General features: G+C 38.2%; 1 protein-coding gene across 2 annotated transcripts in view; it reads right to left on the bottom strand.

The window, feature by feature from the left end:
- The window catches only part of ATAD2B (ATPase family AAA domain containing 2B), an 85,407-nt gene that overhangs the window by 48,028 nt on the left and 20,114 nt on the right, over positions 1-17,265 (bottom strand). For both annotated transcript variants that reach the window (XM_073002255.2, XM_073002250.2), the window contains exons 4-14: positions 16,097-16,250; positions 14,491-14,593; positions 12,536-12,644; positions 11,254-11,370; positions 9,476-9,551; positions 8,680-8,778; positions 7,801-7,912; positions 7,269-7,384; positions 5,664-5,838; positions 3,886-3,974; positions 1,453-1,612 (exon numbers count right to left, since the gene is read on the bottom strand). In XM_073002255.2, coding sequence (XP_072858356.2) covers positions 1,453-1,612; positions 3,886-3,974; positions 5,664-5,838; positions 7,269-7,384; positions 7,801-7,912; positions 8,680-8,778; positions 9,476-9,551; positions 11,254-11,370; positions 12,536-12,644; positions 14,491-14,593; positions 16,097-16,250 — 1,310 coding nt within the window. The remainder of the gene's footprint in view (positions 1-1,452; positions 1,613-3,885; positions 3,975-5,663; positions 5,839-7,268; positions 7,385-7,800; positions 7,913-8,679; positions 8,779-9,475; positions 9,552-11,253; positions 11,371-12,535; positions 12,645-14,490; positions 14,594-16,096; positions 16,251-17,265) is intronic.

The following is a 17,265-nucleotide window of genomic DNA, read 5'->3' on the forward strand; positions in this document are numbered from 1 at the left end:
GTAGATACAGAAAAAAAGGCCAGGAAAAACTGTTAATCTATCAAGTGTCCTGATGAAATATTAATATTAGAATATCTTTTATTATATAATTTCAGGAATGTTGAGATAGATCAAGCTTGAGCCAGCTGCATGCAATACGGCATATATGGAATTTTACAGCTTAAATATAAGTTCTCCAGCACCCTCGTTTTTAACAGAACTAGTTATGTGCCTCACTATTTAATCTTTATCAAGCAGTTCACTACTGAGACAAATATTATAAATATAACATTAAAGCAACCTAAGAAGATACAGTTATGGTAGTCTTATTTACTCAAATGAGAATTTGAATAAATACAGTATACGTGTGTTTATGCAGAATGATGCAGTTAAATGTACACTGGGAATCCAGGTTTCAATTCACACTGCAATGTATTTTGATGCAGAGAAAATGCCTATTTATATTTGTTGGGTTTCTAAAGTGGCTCTTTCTGGTAAATTCCCAGTCTCTAATCTGGGAAGAGGTGAGGTACATTTAGCTTCAAGCAAAACCTAACATTTCCAATGAGGATGCAAGAGCAGAGAGAGGCTTGTATTTTTATCAGTGTGATTCACCTACATACAGTTTTTCTGCAAATGTAAGAAAAGGAACTTGCCTAACACCGAGTTCTTCTCATCTCCAAAATTAGTTTACATATTTTAGTACAAAAAGCGGGGGAGGGGGTTATACTTCTTTAACACAGAACTGAAGGGAATGGAGCCAAAAATTCCACATTTTTGTTAAAGACATAGACCACAACCCAACACAGAGCTGCAGGGCTGGAACACAAGAAATGTACAAGATGCACTGCTATTCCACAATGGAAAAGTCAACTAGATTGACCATAGAATCTTACTTCCACATTGGCAACAGGACTGCATCCTTCACTGCACTTGAAGTAAGCAGACCAGCTTAGGGGGCACGTGGCTGTCCACATGGCACACTCAGCTCCAACACTTCCCACTTTCTGCCACTAGCAGTCAACTGCCTGAGTGGTTATAGTATTTTATTTCATATGGAGCCAGACCTGCAGGGTTCTGTAAATTATCACACTGAATTTGGAATAAAATGAGCCAGCGTGGTATAGTGATTATAACATTAAACTAGGAACCCCACTTCATTATGAAAATCACTACATGTCTTGGGCCATTCACACAATCTCAGTCTAACTTACAGTTTTGCTGAAAGGATAAAGCGGGACAGAGGGCAACTGTATGCACTATACAGTATGTTGAGCTCATCAAAGAAAATGTGAGATATAAATGTAAGTCAACTGAAACAAACAGTAGGGATGATGTCTACCATTTTCAAGCAAAATTGTATGGAAGATGGCAGTGCCATTACAATGACTATTTCAATGCCAGATCAAAGCAAGTTCTTTTTTCCATATAGTTCTGAAAAATCCACCAAAATGCAACATTTTGTATTCTTACCTTCTGGTCAGGCAAGCTAAAAAGAAATTCCCTGTCAAAACGACCAGGTCTCCTGAGTGCTGGATCTATAGAGTCAAGTCTGTTTGTAGCACCAATGACAACTATTTCTCCCCTGTTGTCAAGTCCATCCATGAGAGCAAGAAGAGTAGACACTATAGAGCTATAAAAGAATATATTGATTTAATTTTGTTATCTTTAAATAAATACTTAAATTCCAGATTGTTTTCAGTCATACAAAAAGTACAGTTGAATACTCTGCTAGTCAGAACATAAGGTATATGGCTTTATCCCACTTGGAAACACAAGGGAATTATGTAAGAATGCTGTTCGCGGACTTTAGCTCTGCTTTTAACACCATTATACCCCACAGATTAATAGACAAACTTAAAGATCTTGATTTTCCAGATTCTATCTGTCTGTGGATTTTGGATTTTTTAACAAATCGTCCACAAAGGGTTAAACTGAATGACTACATCTCTACTGACAAGATACTCAGCACTGGCACTCCACAAGGCTGTGTCCTTAGTCCACTACTGTTCTCCATTTATTCATCGGATTGCACCAATAACCATCCCAGTAATAGGATTATCAAATTTGCAGACGATACTACACTAGCAGGACTTATCTCTGGGGATGATGAGTCTGCGTATCGGGACGAGGTATTACAGCTATCCCGCTGGTGCAAAAAAAACAATCTTTTATTTAACATCCAAAAAACCAAGGAATTCATAGTGGACTATAGGAAAAAAAGAGCAGACATTCAGCCACTGTATATAGATGGAGTTTGTGTGGAACAGGTGGTTGAATGTAAGTTTCTTGGGACTATCATAACAAATGACCTGACTTGGAGTGCAAACACCGCTGCGTTAATCAGGAAGGCACAACAACGGTTGTATTTTCTAAGGATTCTTAGAAAGCAACAATTGACTGAGAGTTTGTTAATCACCTTCTATCGGAGTTCGATTGAGAGCATATTATCCTACTGTCTCTGTGTATGGTTCACGAGCTGCACAGTGGCAGAGAAAAAGGCAATTCAAAGGGTGATTAAGACGGCCCAAAACATCATTGGCTGTTCACTCCCCTCTTTGGAAGAATTGTATAAGAACAGATGTAAGAGGAAGATATCTAACATACTGAAAGACTCCTCTCATCCGGGATATCAGCTCTTTAAACTATTACCATCAGGAAGGAGATTCAGGGTATTGAAAGCAAGGACAAGCAGATTCAAGAACAGTTTTTACCCAAGTGCAGTATTGAGTTTAAATGTGGGGCCATAGGTTTTTGGTGGATTTTAATTGCTGAGAGAAAACGGGGTATCTATATTTGGATGGTGAAAGTTGTGTATATTTTAACTTTTTTTTGTAGTGTTGTCCAGTTCTACCTTGGGGAAGAGCACCTCATTTCGTTGCACCCACTTGTGAGCGCAATGACAAATAAATTTCTTATGTCTTATGTCTTATGTCTTAAATAATTCTATACTGCATAAGCACTTGATATGAACTATCAAATGGCACAATGTTTAAAGGCAAATTGTCATGAGTTAAAATATCTCTGTAGACCACTGTTGCACACCAACTCATGCAACTCAAGATGCAACAAATAATGTCTACCGAGATTTCTTAATTTATGGCAATTTGCATGCAAAAGTTAAGCCATTTGCAGACCTGCACAACTGGATTTCAGCCACATATGAATAAGTGTTACTGAGGACCATTCTAATACAAAAGACGAATATTTTAATCCTCACGAATTGCAGTGTCTCTCATGTATGAATAAAGCAAACATTTCACTTAACTCCTGAAGAATTCCACAGACAAAAAAAGTCTGGAGAAGAAATATAAGACATAAACCACTACTGACCATGTTCATTTCTCTCCCATCTATGTAAACATTTGAGAAGAATCATATGATTATGTTAGACTAGTCAAATTTCTCCAAAATAAAAAGTAATGGGAAGCTTTCATTTTAATATCAGTGCTAAAGAAATGATCAAGCATATGTTTTCAAACATCATAGCTCCAGTTATTTCAGCTAGGTATGAGACTGATCCATACAAAGGTGGGGTCCATAAATCATAAAAAAACATATATGACCAAAGATTATGGAATAGCAAAGTAAAATGTGTGATTCAAGTAGTATGTACTAATAATCAAACAAGATGCTATGATTAAAATGAAACTTTATCAACATAAAATAAAGAGAGAAGATTGGTGAAAATTCATTTCCTTAAGAATTTTAATGACCATTTGCTCACTAGATATTTTGATAGTGAGTTTTACCTTATAAAAGAAATATTGGCTAATCCCACTTAAGTACAATTATGATCATGAAAGTGACGATGGGTTGGATCTACAGTAGGAGACTTGGAAGGACTCCCACTTATTCAACTGTAGATCTGATCCTGTTCATTCAAAAGCAATACACTACTCTTACCTGTGAATCTGGTCTTGTCTGCTAGACCGGACTGGAGCCAAGCCATCTATTTCATCAAAAAAGATAATAGATGGCCTCATCAGGTATGCCTGGTGAGAAACAAATCAATTAAAGTCTGAAACATTATCTTTCTTTACTATTCTGAACTTAAACTGATAGGTTTCTAGTAGCCATAAAGTTAGAAGTTTACTTGCCAACACTGCTAATTGAAGAATGAGTGTTATGATCTAATGATACTGTTGCTATTACCATTTTCCTAAATGGTAACAGCAAGAGTATCATAAATTCTGCAATCAGAAACAGGTGGTTTTTTTTAATTCTCTAGGGCAGTGGTCCCCAACCTTTTTGGGGCCACGGACTGGTTGGGGGGAACAAGCTCCATGCACAGGGGGCGGGGGCACCTCTTGTGCGAGCACGGTGGGCATATCACACTCGCGGTAGGCATATCACACTCGCGGGAGGCATGTTACGCACGAGCACAACACGCCCCCTGCACGGGCGCGACACACCAACCACGGGCACGACACGCCCCCCGCACAAGTGTGCAGGGGGTGGGGATCTGTATCTGTGGCCCAGTTCCAGCAAGCACATGGACCGGCACCGGGCTGCGGACCAGGGGTTGACGACCCCTGCTCTAAGGAACGAGTCCATAAATCTGTATTGTCTCATATTCAAAAGCATTCATACAAGTATTGCAAAAGATGTTCCTTCTGTACACATCAGCTTTGAGGAAAGTGCAATAATTAAGCCATCTACACTAAGGGAACTACAGTTACTGTATTTGTTTTGCTCTAACACCTTTTTTCCCCCAAGCAGTCACATTCATCCTTTTATCAAAAAGGAAAGATTTTATGGACCTATCATGTAAATGAAAAAAAGCCCAGCCCAGAATTCTCATTTACACAAAGCATGCCTGATTTTGGCTACACATTAATTCAGTCATGGGAAGCTGGCTGACTGCATTGCGTATTTCCATACTTGCCTCACTAAGCCTTCTTGCACTTGCATTCTAAAAATCTGCTTGCTTGCTAAAGTATTCTCTCCCCCACCCCACCCCACAACCAAGTCTCACAAAAAAAGGCTTCGATCCTAACCATTTTTTCCACCATTTAAAACACCCCTTTGTGTCCAGCTTTTGTACACTGAAGAAAACACTAGCATCCGTTAATTCAGACCTCTAGTTTCTTTGGCTTGAAACTTTTTGGACTCATGTGGTGTCAATAGGCATTCATATAAGATATGTCAAAATTGAAACTTTGATGTCAAATTCCATCATTTACCTTGATGCTCATGAATTTAAAATACTCTAGCAAACTTTTCTTCTTCAGTACCTCTAGATTATATGAACATGATTTTTGGTATCTTTTTATATGAAAATCACACAGGTGAAGGTAATTGTACAGTAATCGCCTGTAATCAGGTAAAGGTGATTTTTTTCTCTCTCCTGGTTTGATGTCCAACTAGCAACCAAGCATGCAACCCTGTGCGTTACTATTTCCTTAATCTAAGGAAGCAGAGGGGCATGGCAGACAAGACAGCAGCACAAGACCTTGATTTTACATCTAGCCAAATCTCATATGGCAATGTGATTGTCTCCAACTGTGAAGGATAATTCTTCCTGGGTTGCATTATCCTCTCACTCAGAGGTCTCGCACCTCCATTTCTGACACTACCTTCTGAAATCACAGAGGGGTGCCTTGCCTTCACTAAAACTCTATATCAGAAGCATGTCTACCTCCTTTTGACCAAAACTTAAATATATAATATTATGTACTAACTTGATCAAAGAGGAGTCGAAGCTGCCGTTCAGATTCACCAACCCACTTGCTGAGACAGTCTGCTCCTTTCCTCATGAAAAAAGCAACTTTTCTCTCCCCCTGGGTGCATTCATTGGCCAGAGCTCTAGCTACCAAGGTTTTACCTGTTCCAGGAGGACCATAAAACAAACAGCCCCTGAAGACAAATGGACAAACACAGCAATCACTATTTCTTTTTTTTTTCCTTATACAGTCAAGCCACTGTCACCCACATGTCAGCAATCTCAGTAAATAAACACCTCAGCAGTATCTCTAAGACGGCTAGGGAAATACAAGCTATTACAAATGAAAAACAAATGAAAACAAAAAATAGACATAATTTGGAAAATGTTACAATTATTATCTTTATTCCAAATAATATTTTTTAAAAAACAAATGTGATCTCTCCATCTAGAACACTAAACAAACGTTAAAAAAATTCTTGGTCCGCTTTTGCTTATGATCATAAAAAGGAGATATGTAGGAACTGTTTTTCCAGACATGGGTTAAAAATGTAAGATTATAACTATCCTGAGCGAAAACTCAAATATGAATAAAGTTATCCAACCCTTATGCAAGTCTACGTAACATCAGTTGTGCTAAAATAGGAGAAGTGACAGAGAAAAAGTAGTAAACTTACATATGAAATTGGTTTAGGTTAGAAAACCAGTCTATAACTGCACAAATCTGTACTGTCATAAAACACTCACTCTGCCTCCTCCCAGCCTGTTATCGTGTACTTCTCTTTAATATTAAGTAATACGATGTCGTGATCTACTGGCAACAATCCACTCATCTCCAGAAATTCAGTAGCTTTGTTTACAAGTCAGAAACAATCCAAAACGCTATTCTATTTTTGAACCGCATTTAAAACCTAATCTCCCATACACTTCACAAAGCACTTGATGTACTTGTGCAAGCAAAACAGGTTTCAGTTCTGCAATCTGTCACCAAGCAGCGTTGTCCACAACTCAGTGCAATGCCTGATGTGTATATCAGAGACTAGTCACCCCCGGAGGTTTTTTAAAGTTCTTTTCTGTAAGCAATATCCGACAATCCCCAAACTAGTACTGAAATAAACATGCCCCTTTCTAAAAACCATTCTGGGTAAATGAAACCTTGGAGGCACAGTTCTCTGAATTGGAGGGCATAGTATTAGTCAATTTAATCTGAGTTGTACTGAGGTTGCTGCGTTGTTCACCCCAAGCAACAACTCGATAACGCAGTCAACCTGCCAGTTAGATATCTTTTCGCCGATACCCATATCTGCAAATCACTTTCACCTCTGGACTGATGATTTGATACACAGTACCCACCAGCTCCCCATCACCACAGGTGCCAAATCTCTTCTCTAGGAGGTATAAAATGAATTCCACCTAACATTCCACATGTCAATGCTTGCTTGTAAATCAGAATGTTGCCTTACTCTTTCTCTACTACTCCCTGATATTTGCCTGCTGAGGATCCCCTTACTGTCCTGGAAAAGATATGGGACTCATTCAGGGGGCTGCAGAATGGAGAAATGTATCTGCTCCGTTAGCAGAGTCCATTTTATTAATATGAAGGAGAGAAAAAAAATCTACTCACCTCGGTGGCTGAATTTTGAATTTTTCAAATATTTCAGGATAAAGAAGAGGAAATATAACCATTTCCTTAAGTGCATGAATATGATGGCTCAATCCACCTATGCTATCAAAGCGCACCTAAAGCAAAGACAGAGAGTAACTTTTCATTATGAGTTTCATCTATAAGCACAAGTTTAAAGAATGCATTCAAAGCTATGTGCTACAAAAGTAATCAAATATCTTTAATATTTTGAAATTTAATTTATCATTTATCCTATTTCCTCATTTCTACCTGGGTGTGCCAACACCATGCCTCAAATCTAAAAAGCAAATGCTAGTCAGTGGAATCACCCTCTAGCGTCCACTAGCTTTGGTCCCCTTAAATAAAACACACATACAAACAAACAAACAAACAAAGTGGTGATTTAATTGTCTGACTCAAACTCATCAGAAGTCTAAGTGTTGTTTTGTAAAAAACATTAGATTACTAGGTCTGATGGATTTATTTGGCACAGACATGATATAAGCTATAAAAAGAAAACTGGGGAGCTGACCGATTTGTCAAGTATCATTGGATCTACATCAGCCAAACTTGCACCAACTTTCACTCGTTCACGGAGGATTCCACTGGCCAAATCCTCTGCTCTGAAGTTCATAGGCAGACATCTGTTTGATCAAAAACAAAAAACAGGTTACGCTCAAATTTATGCTCAGCAAAGATGCAGTTCAATGAAGGGATAAGTAAGCAGGGGTGAGGAAAGAAACACACTTTTTTCATAAGTTTCAGTTTGTTCCATCACAGCTCTGAGAAGTTCAATCAGCATAGTAAAAAATGAGTGTGGGAAGTCAGGTACATGTTACATTTAAGTGATCAAAGACAAATGCCCCACAGAACCTAAGTCAGAAATACATTATAAATATATATGCACAAGACTAGATTCAGAGTTTACCCATAAACACCACCCATGTCTGTAACTCAGATGGCTTGGGGATCCTCTGAAACAGCACAGAAGGTGATGTAGGGAGTGCAAGGTTGGATACAGAAAATCAAATTCAGTGGCCTGCCCTTTCCTAGCCTTCAGCCTTCATTGGGCCGTGGTTTCCTCCATTTGAGCAAGTGTTTCAACCAATGATACGAAAAACAGGAAATCAGGATCTTGTTCCATATTTACATGTACAAAACTCCAACTGCAGATGATAACACAGCAATCTGCATGCAACTAGTACCAAACCCGGTCATCGTTGGCAGTTTCAATAGCTGGAGGTCTGCATAGACATAGAAAATCTACAGGGTCAGCCCATTGCTCAAAATCATACAGCTCCATCCCAGCATCTTTAATTAAAATATGGCCATTTCATTTCTTCACAAAACTCTTCAAACTAAGCATACCAAACATTTTCCAAGCCTCACAACAAAAGTAAAATTTTTTTACCGATTTCTTGCTCTTGCCATGCTTTTAGATTTTCTTCTTTCAAAACGTTCTTCATCTGAAGAAGTTGTATCGCTGCTATGAATGGCATGCTTTTTTCTCCTGTACAAGCAATAAAAGCATTTCAGTGAAGCACAGTATGTACTAAGCAGTAAGAATGAATGAGGCTAAAGCACTCAAAACTTAATGGCTGTGATGTATTCATAAAGAACATACAACAAGCAAGTTTATCTTCGTAAATTGTGGTACAGATGTCACTGTAAAACAATGTTTAAGAGGATAGGAACAAGGCATTAAATTCAAAAGAATCCCTCCTCTAGCACAGCGGTCAAACAGAAGTTCCATCTGACTAAAAACAAGATCAGGAATTCATATTATGTCTTCTAGTCAGGGACTAAACCACTGTTTCTCAGTTCAGATGCAAGAAAAAAATATGGTTTTAGCAAACCTTGGAAGTCTTGCAATATGGCACAAGATAAATAAAAGCAAATAATAAATTGGGGATAATATTTGTTCCCCAGTGAATAAACAATTATTTACTGGGCTAAGCTTGCTGTCTGAATGAGACCTGTTTTCAAACCTATCAGACACCCAGTGTGTAAATCGGTCAGTCTGCAAAAAGTTGTAAAAAAAAAAAAACTATGAAATATAAAAAACTGGATAAAACTGCTATACAACGCCCCATGTAAGATTAAAAAACACCTACATGCCTTATCTTAGCATTTTCTCAAATTTCTGGAAAAAAACTTTTAATGAAAATCCAAATAGTCACAAAACATATTCTATCAGTATCATTTACCTGATATGGCTTCTTCTTGCAGGAGATCTATGGATGTCAAACAATGCATTTTCCCTTTTCTTCTGGTGAGCTGGTACTGGATAACAAACCAGTTTGTAAAAGACACAGTTGTGTGGACAGCTGGCTTTGTTACAGATTTACACCATAATCTACATTCTTACTATTAGTTATTTTAACACAATGCACACAAAAATAATTTATGCAAAAAATAAAAAGTATGCTCCACTAATCCATCCCCACCTCTTCTCTCCTCTCTTCAAGCTTATTTCCTCAAAGCCCACTGATTTCTGCAAAACAAGTGTGCCTGGCAAACAGCTGTCAAACCCACAGTTCAATGCATTCCAATGGGGGGAAAAATTCACCAAAAATTAACGAAGAGTCAGAACAAAGCCAAATTAAGTTTGCAAAGGTTTTACAAGGTGCACTAACTATTCTAAGCATTTAAAACAGTTTTTGAACATTTTAAGACACTTTAAAAATAGCAAAAACAGAACATCGCTAAGTGAAACAGGGGACCTAAACTGTCATCGCTAAGTGAGGCAAGGTCCCGAACATCGGTATGCAAAATTTCCCCATAGGGAACATCGCTAAACGGAACTAAAAATCGCTCCAAAAACCTCATCGCTAAGCGAATACATCGTTAAACGAGGCAATCGCTAAGCGAGGCACCACTGTATTGTGTTTCTCTCGTAATGACTACTCTGTGTGAAGTAAAAAAAAAAAAGAAATATTATGGAAGAACTTGGGTTTCCAGAATTTTGAAAATAATTACTAATAACAATTGTCTGTTTGGTTGCTTTCTTTCTTTCTCTTGCATTCCAGTCACCTGCAACTATCAGTACATTCTGCCTTGGTCTGTGATCATTCTCCTCCTGGAAAGCTGCACCTAAGTTTCCATGATTTTAATTCCAGGATCTGTGTTTACAACACATACCACCAGAATGGCTATTTTGAAAAGCTTTTTAGAATAAAATATCTTGCAATTACCTGTCTGAAATGGCCTATTCCAGTCCATGCTAGTTTACTCACACCAAGCATTATACTGTTTAAAAATCCTATTTCTTGTTTTCTATTACCTCAATCCACATATCTCTACATTCCATGTTCCAATTATACGTAGCAGACAGCACTTGACTGGAACGCAAGGAAAGGAGATGAAGCAGAACCAAACTTTGTCAGATAATTTGACCAAGTCAAAAATCAAGGAAGAAACCAACTAGACACCACAGTATTTGGGCTTTCACACAGTTGTTTCATTAGCAACAGTTCTGTTCATACTTAACATTTGAAGTTTTCCAGTAGTTAAGTGTCTTCCGATCTGGAAGTCTCACTGTTCATCACTAAGTTGGATTATGTCATCATAGAGTTTTCAACATATAAAGTATTCACAGTGTTTTGTCACTGCTGCCTTCTGCACAGTACTAGTAAGTTTAACTGATAGTTTCACAAAATTTCTCTGTCAGAGTCACCCTCCACTACTGTTGCTGCCCAGAAGGTCTCCTCCAGGAACTTCCCTATCCCATCATCACTGTAACTATCAACAACCTTCTGCTCTGACCATTAATTCCTGAAGAATACAGATGTAATTTAAAGACTACTAAGTTTTATTTCGCACAAGCTTCCATGAACTGTACTTCAAAAAAAGGCCTATAGAAAAGCTCATGCCAAATAAATGTTGTCAGTCTTTAAGATGCAACAAGAATCTTTCTTGTTTTTAATGCATTTAGCTTAAGCACAGATATTTGTAATTTGGCAGTTCTCCCTTTTTTCTGTCTTACCTATAGGAGGCGCTTGATACCTTTCTACTGTTTTTCTTTGTCTCAGATTATAGGGACGATCGTTTTCTTCTCCCTCTGCCTCCTCTACTTCAATATCTCCATCTTCCTCTTGTGATTCTAGAAAAAGAACATTACTCATTTCCACAACTTCACCACAATTTCTGGTGCAATATATTTCAATGCATTTCTGTTAATGTGTATATGAATACATTTCAAAAAGTGGATATGTGGATCCAAGTATTTTTGCAATATCTCAGGATTAATTCATTTATCAATAATACTAGAATAAATTTTGTCTCTATAAATATTCTTACTCCATATTTTAAAAACCTAGAAACAAGAACCCATGAAAGTACTATTACAATTTCAATTTTTGAATATAAAGCAGAGACACTAGTGGCCAAATAGTTTCCCCTTCTGAAATACAATAAATGTGCACAGAGGTGTTTTCAAAAACATTCCTGAATCATCCAGAGCTTTAAAGAAAATCAGCCCTTTCAACTGAGTCCAGAAACCAAAAGGCAATCAATGTAACCAAAAGAATAGTGCATCTAGTTCTCACAAACATTCTAGCTACTGGCTACAATTTCTGAACTAATCCCACTTATGAAAATAATAATTTTAACAAGGACGTAATCTCTGTGGCTAAATTAGCTTTTACCAGATACAGCTGCAACAGCCAATCACCAAAGTTGGCAAAAAATCACTCCTGCCAACAATTGCCACCTATACTTACACAGAAAAAAAGAAAACTTAAGAAATGGCATTACATGGAGTCAGACCATTGCTCAGTTTAGCCCACTATCACTGACACTAATCAGCAAGGGTTCTCCAGATTTTCAGAGAAACATTTCTACAGCCTATGGCAGCATAGCAGTCATGTACATGTACCGTCATCTACATGTAAAATATGAGTTCTAACACTGCTCTGTGGGCTTTCCCAGTATTGCTCCCAGACACTTGCCGCCCTAGGATTAGCTATTATGAGAAGAGCTCTGTGTCATACATGTATTGATGACACCTCAGTGCAATCTTCTGGATGACTTCTCCCAGCTGATCCAGGGGGATGCTGAAAAGAACTGAATATCAATTGGGACAAGGCCCATTTAACAAATTCAATTAACTAATTTAATATATTAATTGAATATTTATACTGCAGAGAATATTTTGGCTCACCAGCTATAGCCAACCAAGTTTGAATGTATCAATAATTTCATGACTATACAACAAAGCCTGATGTGTTTATTATTTTCAATGACAGCTACTAAACTAACTTCATTACCTTCTTCTTCTCCCTCCGTGGAAACTTCATGGTGATTCTGAATTCCATAACTATTTCTCCTCAATGATTTCCTCCTCCTTTTGACTCGTGAGTACATATCCATGTTTTCCTACAGCAAAGATAACAAACAGTAATTAGCAAACAGTAATTACAGTTCTTTTCAACTGTTAACAGCAAAATAAGCATCCCATGTCTTCTAGGCTACAAAGTGATTAGGAGAAATTCATGAAACACTAAAGAGGGTTGGGTAGAACTGGATTATGTGTTTGGGGAGAAGGTATTGCTAAGACCATAGGCAATCTAAATGTAACAATTCATTGAAGATTTGGTGATCAGACCAGTGAATGTTCCAACTTTCCTTATGTGGCTTCAGAAATACTGGAAAACATGGGAAAAGTTGACGAAGTGATTTTTTTGTTGTTGTATTTCCATTTTCCATTTTTCTAGATAAAATATGTATAACCAAAATGTCTAATTTCACAATAATGATGCCTTGACTTTTAAGGAAATGCCCAGGAGGGGAACACTTCCTATGCTGTAAAACTCACAATGACAGATCACTTTGACTGGCACCTTCAAGTTCCCTGGTGTGCTAATGTGACGCGCAAGATACTGCTGTTCCAGAGTTAGCAGTCACAGAAATGAACTAAAGATTCCGGGATTTCACTACTCAAGAGCCATAAATACCCAGAAACCAATTGGTTGCAGGGAGGTGTAGACCTGATGCAACCCAGCCAGCTCATGAAAAGGGAAGCCTTGTTGCCTCACTATTTGGCTTTCATTTAACCACACACTTGTCACTGCATTTCAGTCAACAGATAAGATAAAGAAAATACTTGTCTAGTTCCTATCAGTGGCTTTTATTAAATGGGGGCTTGTGTTACTTAAGCAACACATTCTTAAAATGCTGCAGGAACAATAATGGCCCTGAAACATTTATCTGCAATGGAATGGTTCTTTGTTAACATTGCAACACCACAGTCCAACAAATAAGTCAGCCTAAAATGAGTTATGCCAGAAATCATGTCCTTTTTTCATCATATGCTACACCGCTACTATCTGAAATTTTTTTTGCAATATATGCTGACATTTATTTTCACTTATCTTGCTGCACTGCATATTCTCTTCCTGTTGCTCAACTCCTGTCACAGTTATTCAGAAAAAAACTATATGATCATCTCTATTGAAACCAGGCCTGGCGTGCTCTGGTCCATGGGGTCACGAAGAGTCAGACACGACTAAACGACTAAACAACAACAACAACAATTGAAACCTGGGACTGGTATTTTATTAACGTGTGCTTTAAAAGTGGCACAGAAACAATGTATTCCAAAGCCAAAATTGGATATAGGGGTCTTTTATATGGATGGGACTTTTATATTTTAAGGATTTCCACTCACAATATTTGTCAAGAGAAAAAAGAAAAAAACAAGGGAAAAAAACCCGAGGTTTTTCGGACTTGTACTCCTAAATTGTTAATCCAGCAGGCCAAATTATGGGAGTGAAAGTTTTCAAACCAGCAGGAAGTAGAGCTGCTCACCCCTCTCTATCATTCCTGCACTGCTTCTCTGACAAGAAAGGTGCCTCTCTGCAGTGTGGGACTCATGAATATTCCCTCCGATTTGCAAGGGAGGGCATTTTCTGATGGAGGCTGCCTTCATATAGGCTGTCTAGAAGCAGCCTGCATGAGAACTCGCCCTCTCAATCACAGAGAAATCTCACAACTCTCATACTGCAGTGGGGCACTTTTCTTCCAACCCAACAGAGAAAAAGTGCAAAAACAGCAGAGAGGTGAGCGGATTGCTCTACCCCTGCTGATTTGAAGACTTTCACCACCATAATTTGGCCTGGCGTCTTGTTAACAACTTATAGGAGTGCAAGTCCTAAAAGTATGGAAGACCTATCCCTGGTCTATTGCTTCTTGTTACTCTTGGAGCAAAAAGATTAATACTTACAAATTCTGTATCAGTCCACATGCGCAACCGTTCCACTTCTCCTGATCGCCTATTCCGCCTGATGTTGATATTATCCATTTCCTGAAGAACAGCTTCAGCAGTACTGGAATATATAAACACTGGTATGAAATGCAACATAATACATTTCACAAAAATGCAATTGGTCATATCCTAACTGGTTTTCACAAACTGAACGGCTTTTTCTATCGGAAGGCATTTGATCCAACAGAGGACCCTTCTCCCTCCACCTCCACTCTCCTGAGCACATTTTGAATGCAAATGGGACAACAACGGAGGACAAACTTAGTGAAAATTGCCCTTTCTCGCCAGCAAAAGAAAGAACAACATTATGTCTCCTGCCAACAACACAAAGAAAAGTTATTTGATTGGCTGGTAAGTGGAAGCCAGGGACACAGGATTGCGAGTTAATTCAGTATAAAACCACCAACCCCAAAAATGGGGATACCAAGCCCCGAGACCTGGGAAAAGAATATCCGCCCACAAAAAAATCGGTGAGGCTCATTTGTCATTTTAAATCACTGTAATAATGCCCAATACCACCACCACCCAGGAATGTGTATATGGAGAGCCTTCTCCTTGGCATATCTAGTTAGTACTATGCTTATCACGTACCAGCAAATGCCCTTATGGAGGAGCATCTCACCTTACTTTTTAAAAAATGAAAATGAACAGCAAAGTATGAACAATTTAAAAAGTAGCCTTCCCAATCCCAATCCCAAGCACCAATTATTTTCCATATGTTAGAGCAGAAGTTGGCTGCTGTGGCCCTCCAGATGTTTCTGGGCTGGAGGGCTACATTCATCTATTCTTGCTTTATAGCACAGGGTTATGTGGGTACAATAAGCAGCAACTTGCAAATATGACTAGTCGTAAATAACATTCACATGCTTCCGTGTTTCCCCAAAAACAAGACAGGGTCTTATGTTAATTTTTGCTCCAAAAACACATTAGGGTTTGTTTTCAGGGGAAGTTTTATTTTACAGTCATGTCATCTTCTGGTTGTTGCACAATGGTGGAGGGCGGAGTTTCACTTAACTGGGGCTTATTGTAGGGGTAGGGCTTATATTACGAGCATCCTGAAAAATTCATACCAGGGCTTATTTTCAGGTTAGGGCTTATTTTCAGGAAAACAGGGTATTAGCGGTCACATTAAAATTAATCCACTGTGATAGAAACCAGAGCATATGTCCAAATAATATGCTACAGATATCTAGGTAACAGAATAAAATTTGAACAGCTGTGCAACAACCAGAGTGTGCTAAATCTCTCTTAAATTGGCTCAGATTAAAATGCTTGGGAAAGGAATCAAGAACTAAGGATATCCAGGTTTTGAGGTGATTACATGTGAATTTAATAAGCTTACTGATTTGCACTGAGATATACATTTGTAATGACAATGCAACAAAGCTTTATGTGGCAGATTTAACCAAACAAGTTATTATTTAGTAAATTTTAAATTGACATTCAAGAATAGGAACCATTTTGTCAACCAGATGTTTTCTCACAGTCGAATATATAGGACAAACATAATTTTAACAATACTATTACAATTTAAAATTGCTGATACTTGCACATTCAAACATACCTGTTTACTAGCTGATCAAACAGTAAACTCTGATTCAGACTTTCGAATCTGTTTTTCCTGGATCGACAACTCTTTCTGACTTCTCTGCCTCCATTTATACAAGGATGGTCCCCATCTCCCTTTTTATCCCCTCGAAGGGAACAGCTTTTGAGAGCTGAAAGATTTAGATAATTTTAATCTGTAGAAAAAGATGTTAATAAAAATTCCACAGCCTAGTTGGTCCACAAGCGTAAAAATGAAACATGTAGTGTACAATCCTACCAGGGAAAAATGTGTGTGCAGTGACCTAGCATTCATCACACAGTTAGTCACAAAACTCAGAAAAAAGAGTAACCTGTCTAGGCGATTACCACTGTGCAATTTTTTTTGAAAGGACTCTAACCAGCATATTTAAATGTGAGAAAAGAACTAAGAATTTGCTTTCTCTCCACTTGACCTCTTCACAGGCTTATTTATGTTAAACTGACATTTGACAGAACAATAATTACTTGAATTCAGATACAATTACTTCTCTCCATAATTATTATTATCTTCTAATTACAGTGGTGCCTCGCTTAGCGATCACTCCGTTGAGCGATGAATTCGCATAGCGAGGGGGTCCGGGCCATCGCTGGAGCGTTCGCTCAGCGATGGCCCCTATGGCGTTTTTTCGCTATGCGATGATCGCTAAGCGATTCGCTTAGCGGTTTTCGCACAACGAAGCGGGGGAAAACAGCTGATCGGTGGTTCCAAAATGGCCGCCACAACTTTTCCCGCCGCGCCCTCGCTTTGCGAGGGCCCAAAAATGGCCGCCCCTATGGAGAAACTTCACTCAACGGTAAGTTTAGGGCCCATTGGAACGCATTAAACCAAGTTTAATACGTTTTAATGGGTTTTTATGTTCCGTTGAGCGATGGTTTCGCATAGCGAAGGTTAATCCGGAACGGATTAACCTCGCTATGCGAGGCACCACTGTATTTGTTTGGTCCTAATATATTTATAGCCCTTTTCTAGTTTTTTACACAGCAAAAATCACTGTACCAATCCTGTTTCAATCTCATAATAAAAAAAACAGTTACAACATAAAAACAATTTAATTTCTCTTTTATTTTATATTTCTGCTATGGATTCTCTTATTTATTCCAACCAGTTTTATATTTAATTGTCCTCTAATGTATAACTTACTGTGT

Source organism: Pogona vitticeps, chromosome 1 (assembly GCF_051106095.1).
Source record: "Pogona vitticeps strain Pit_001003342236 chromosome 1, PviZW2.1, whole genome shotgun sequence".
Lineage (NCBI taxonomy): Eukaryota > Metazoa > Chordata > Lepidosauria > Squamata > Agamidae > Pogona > Pogona vitticeps.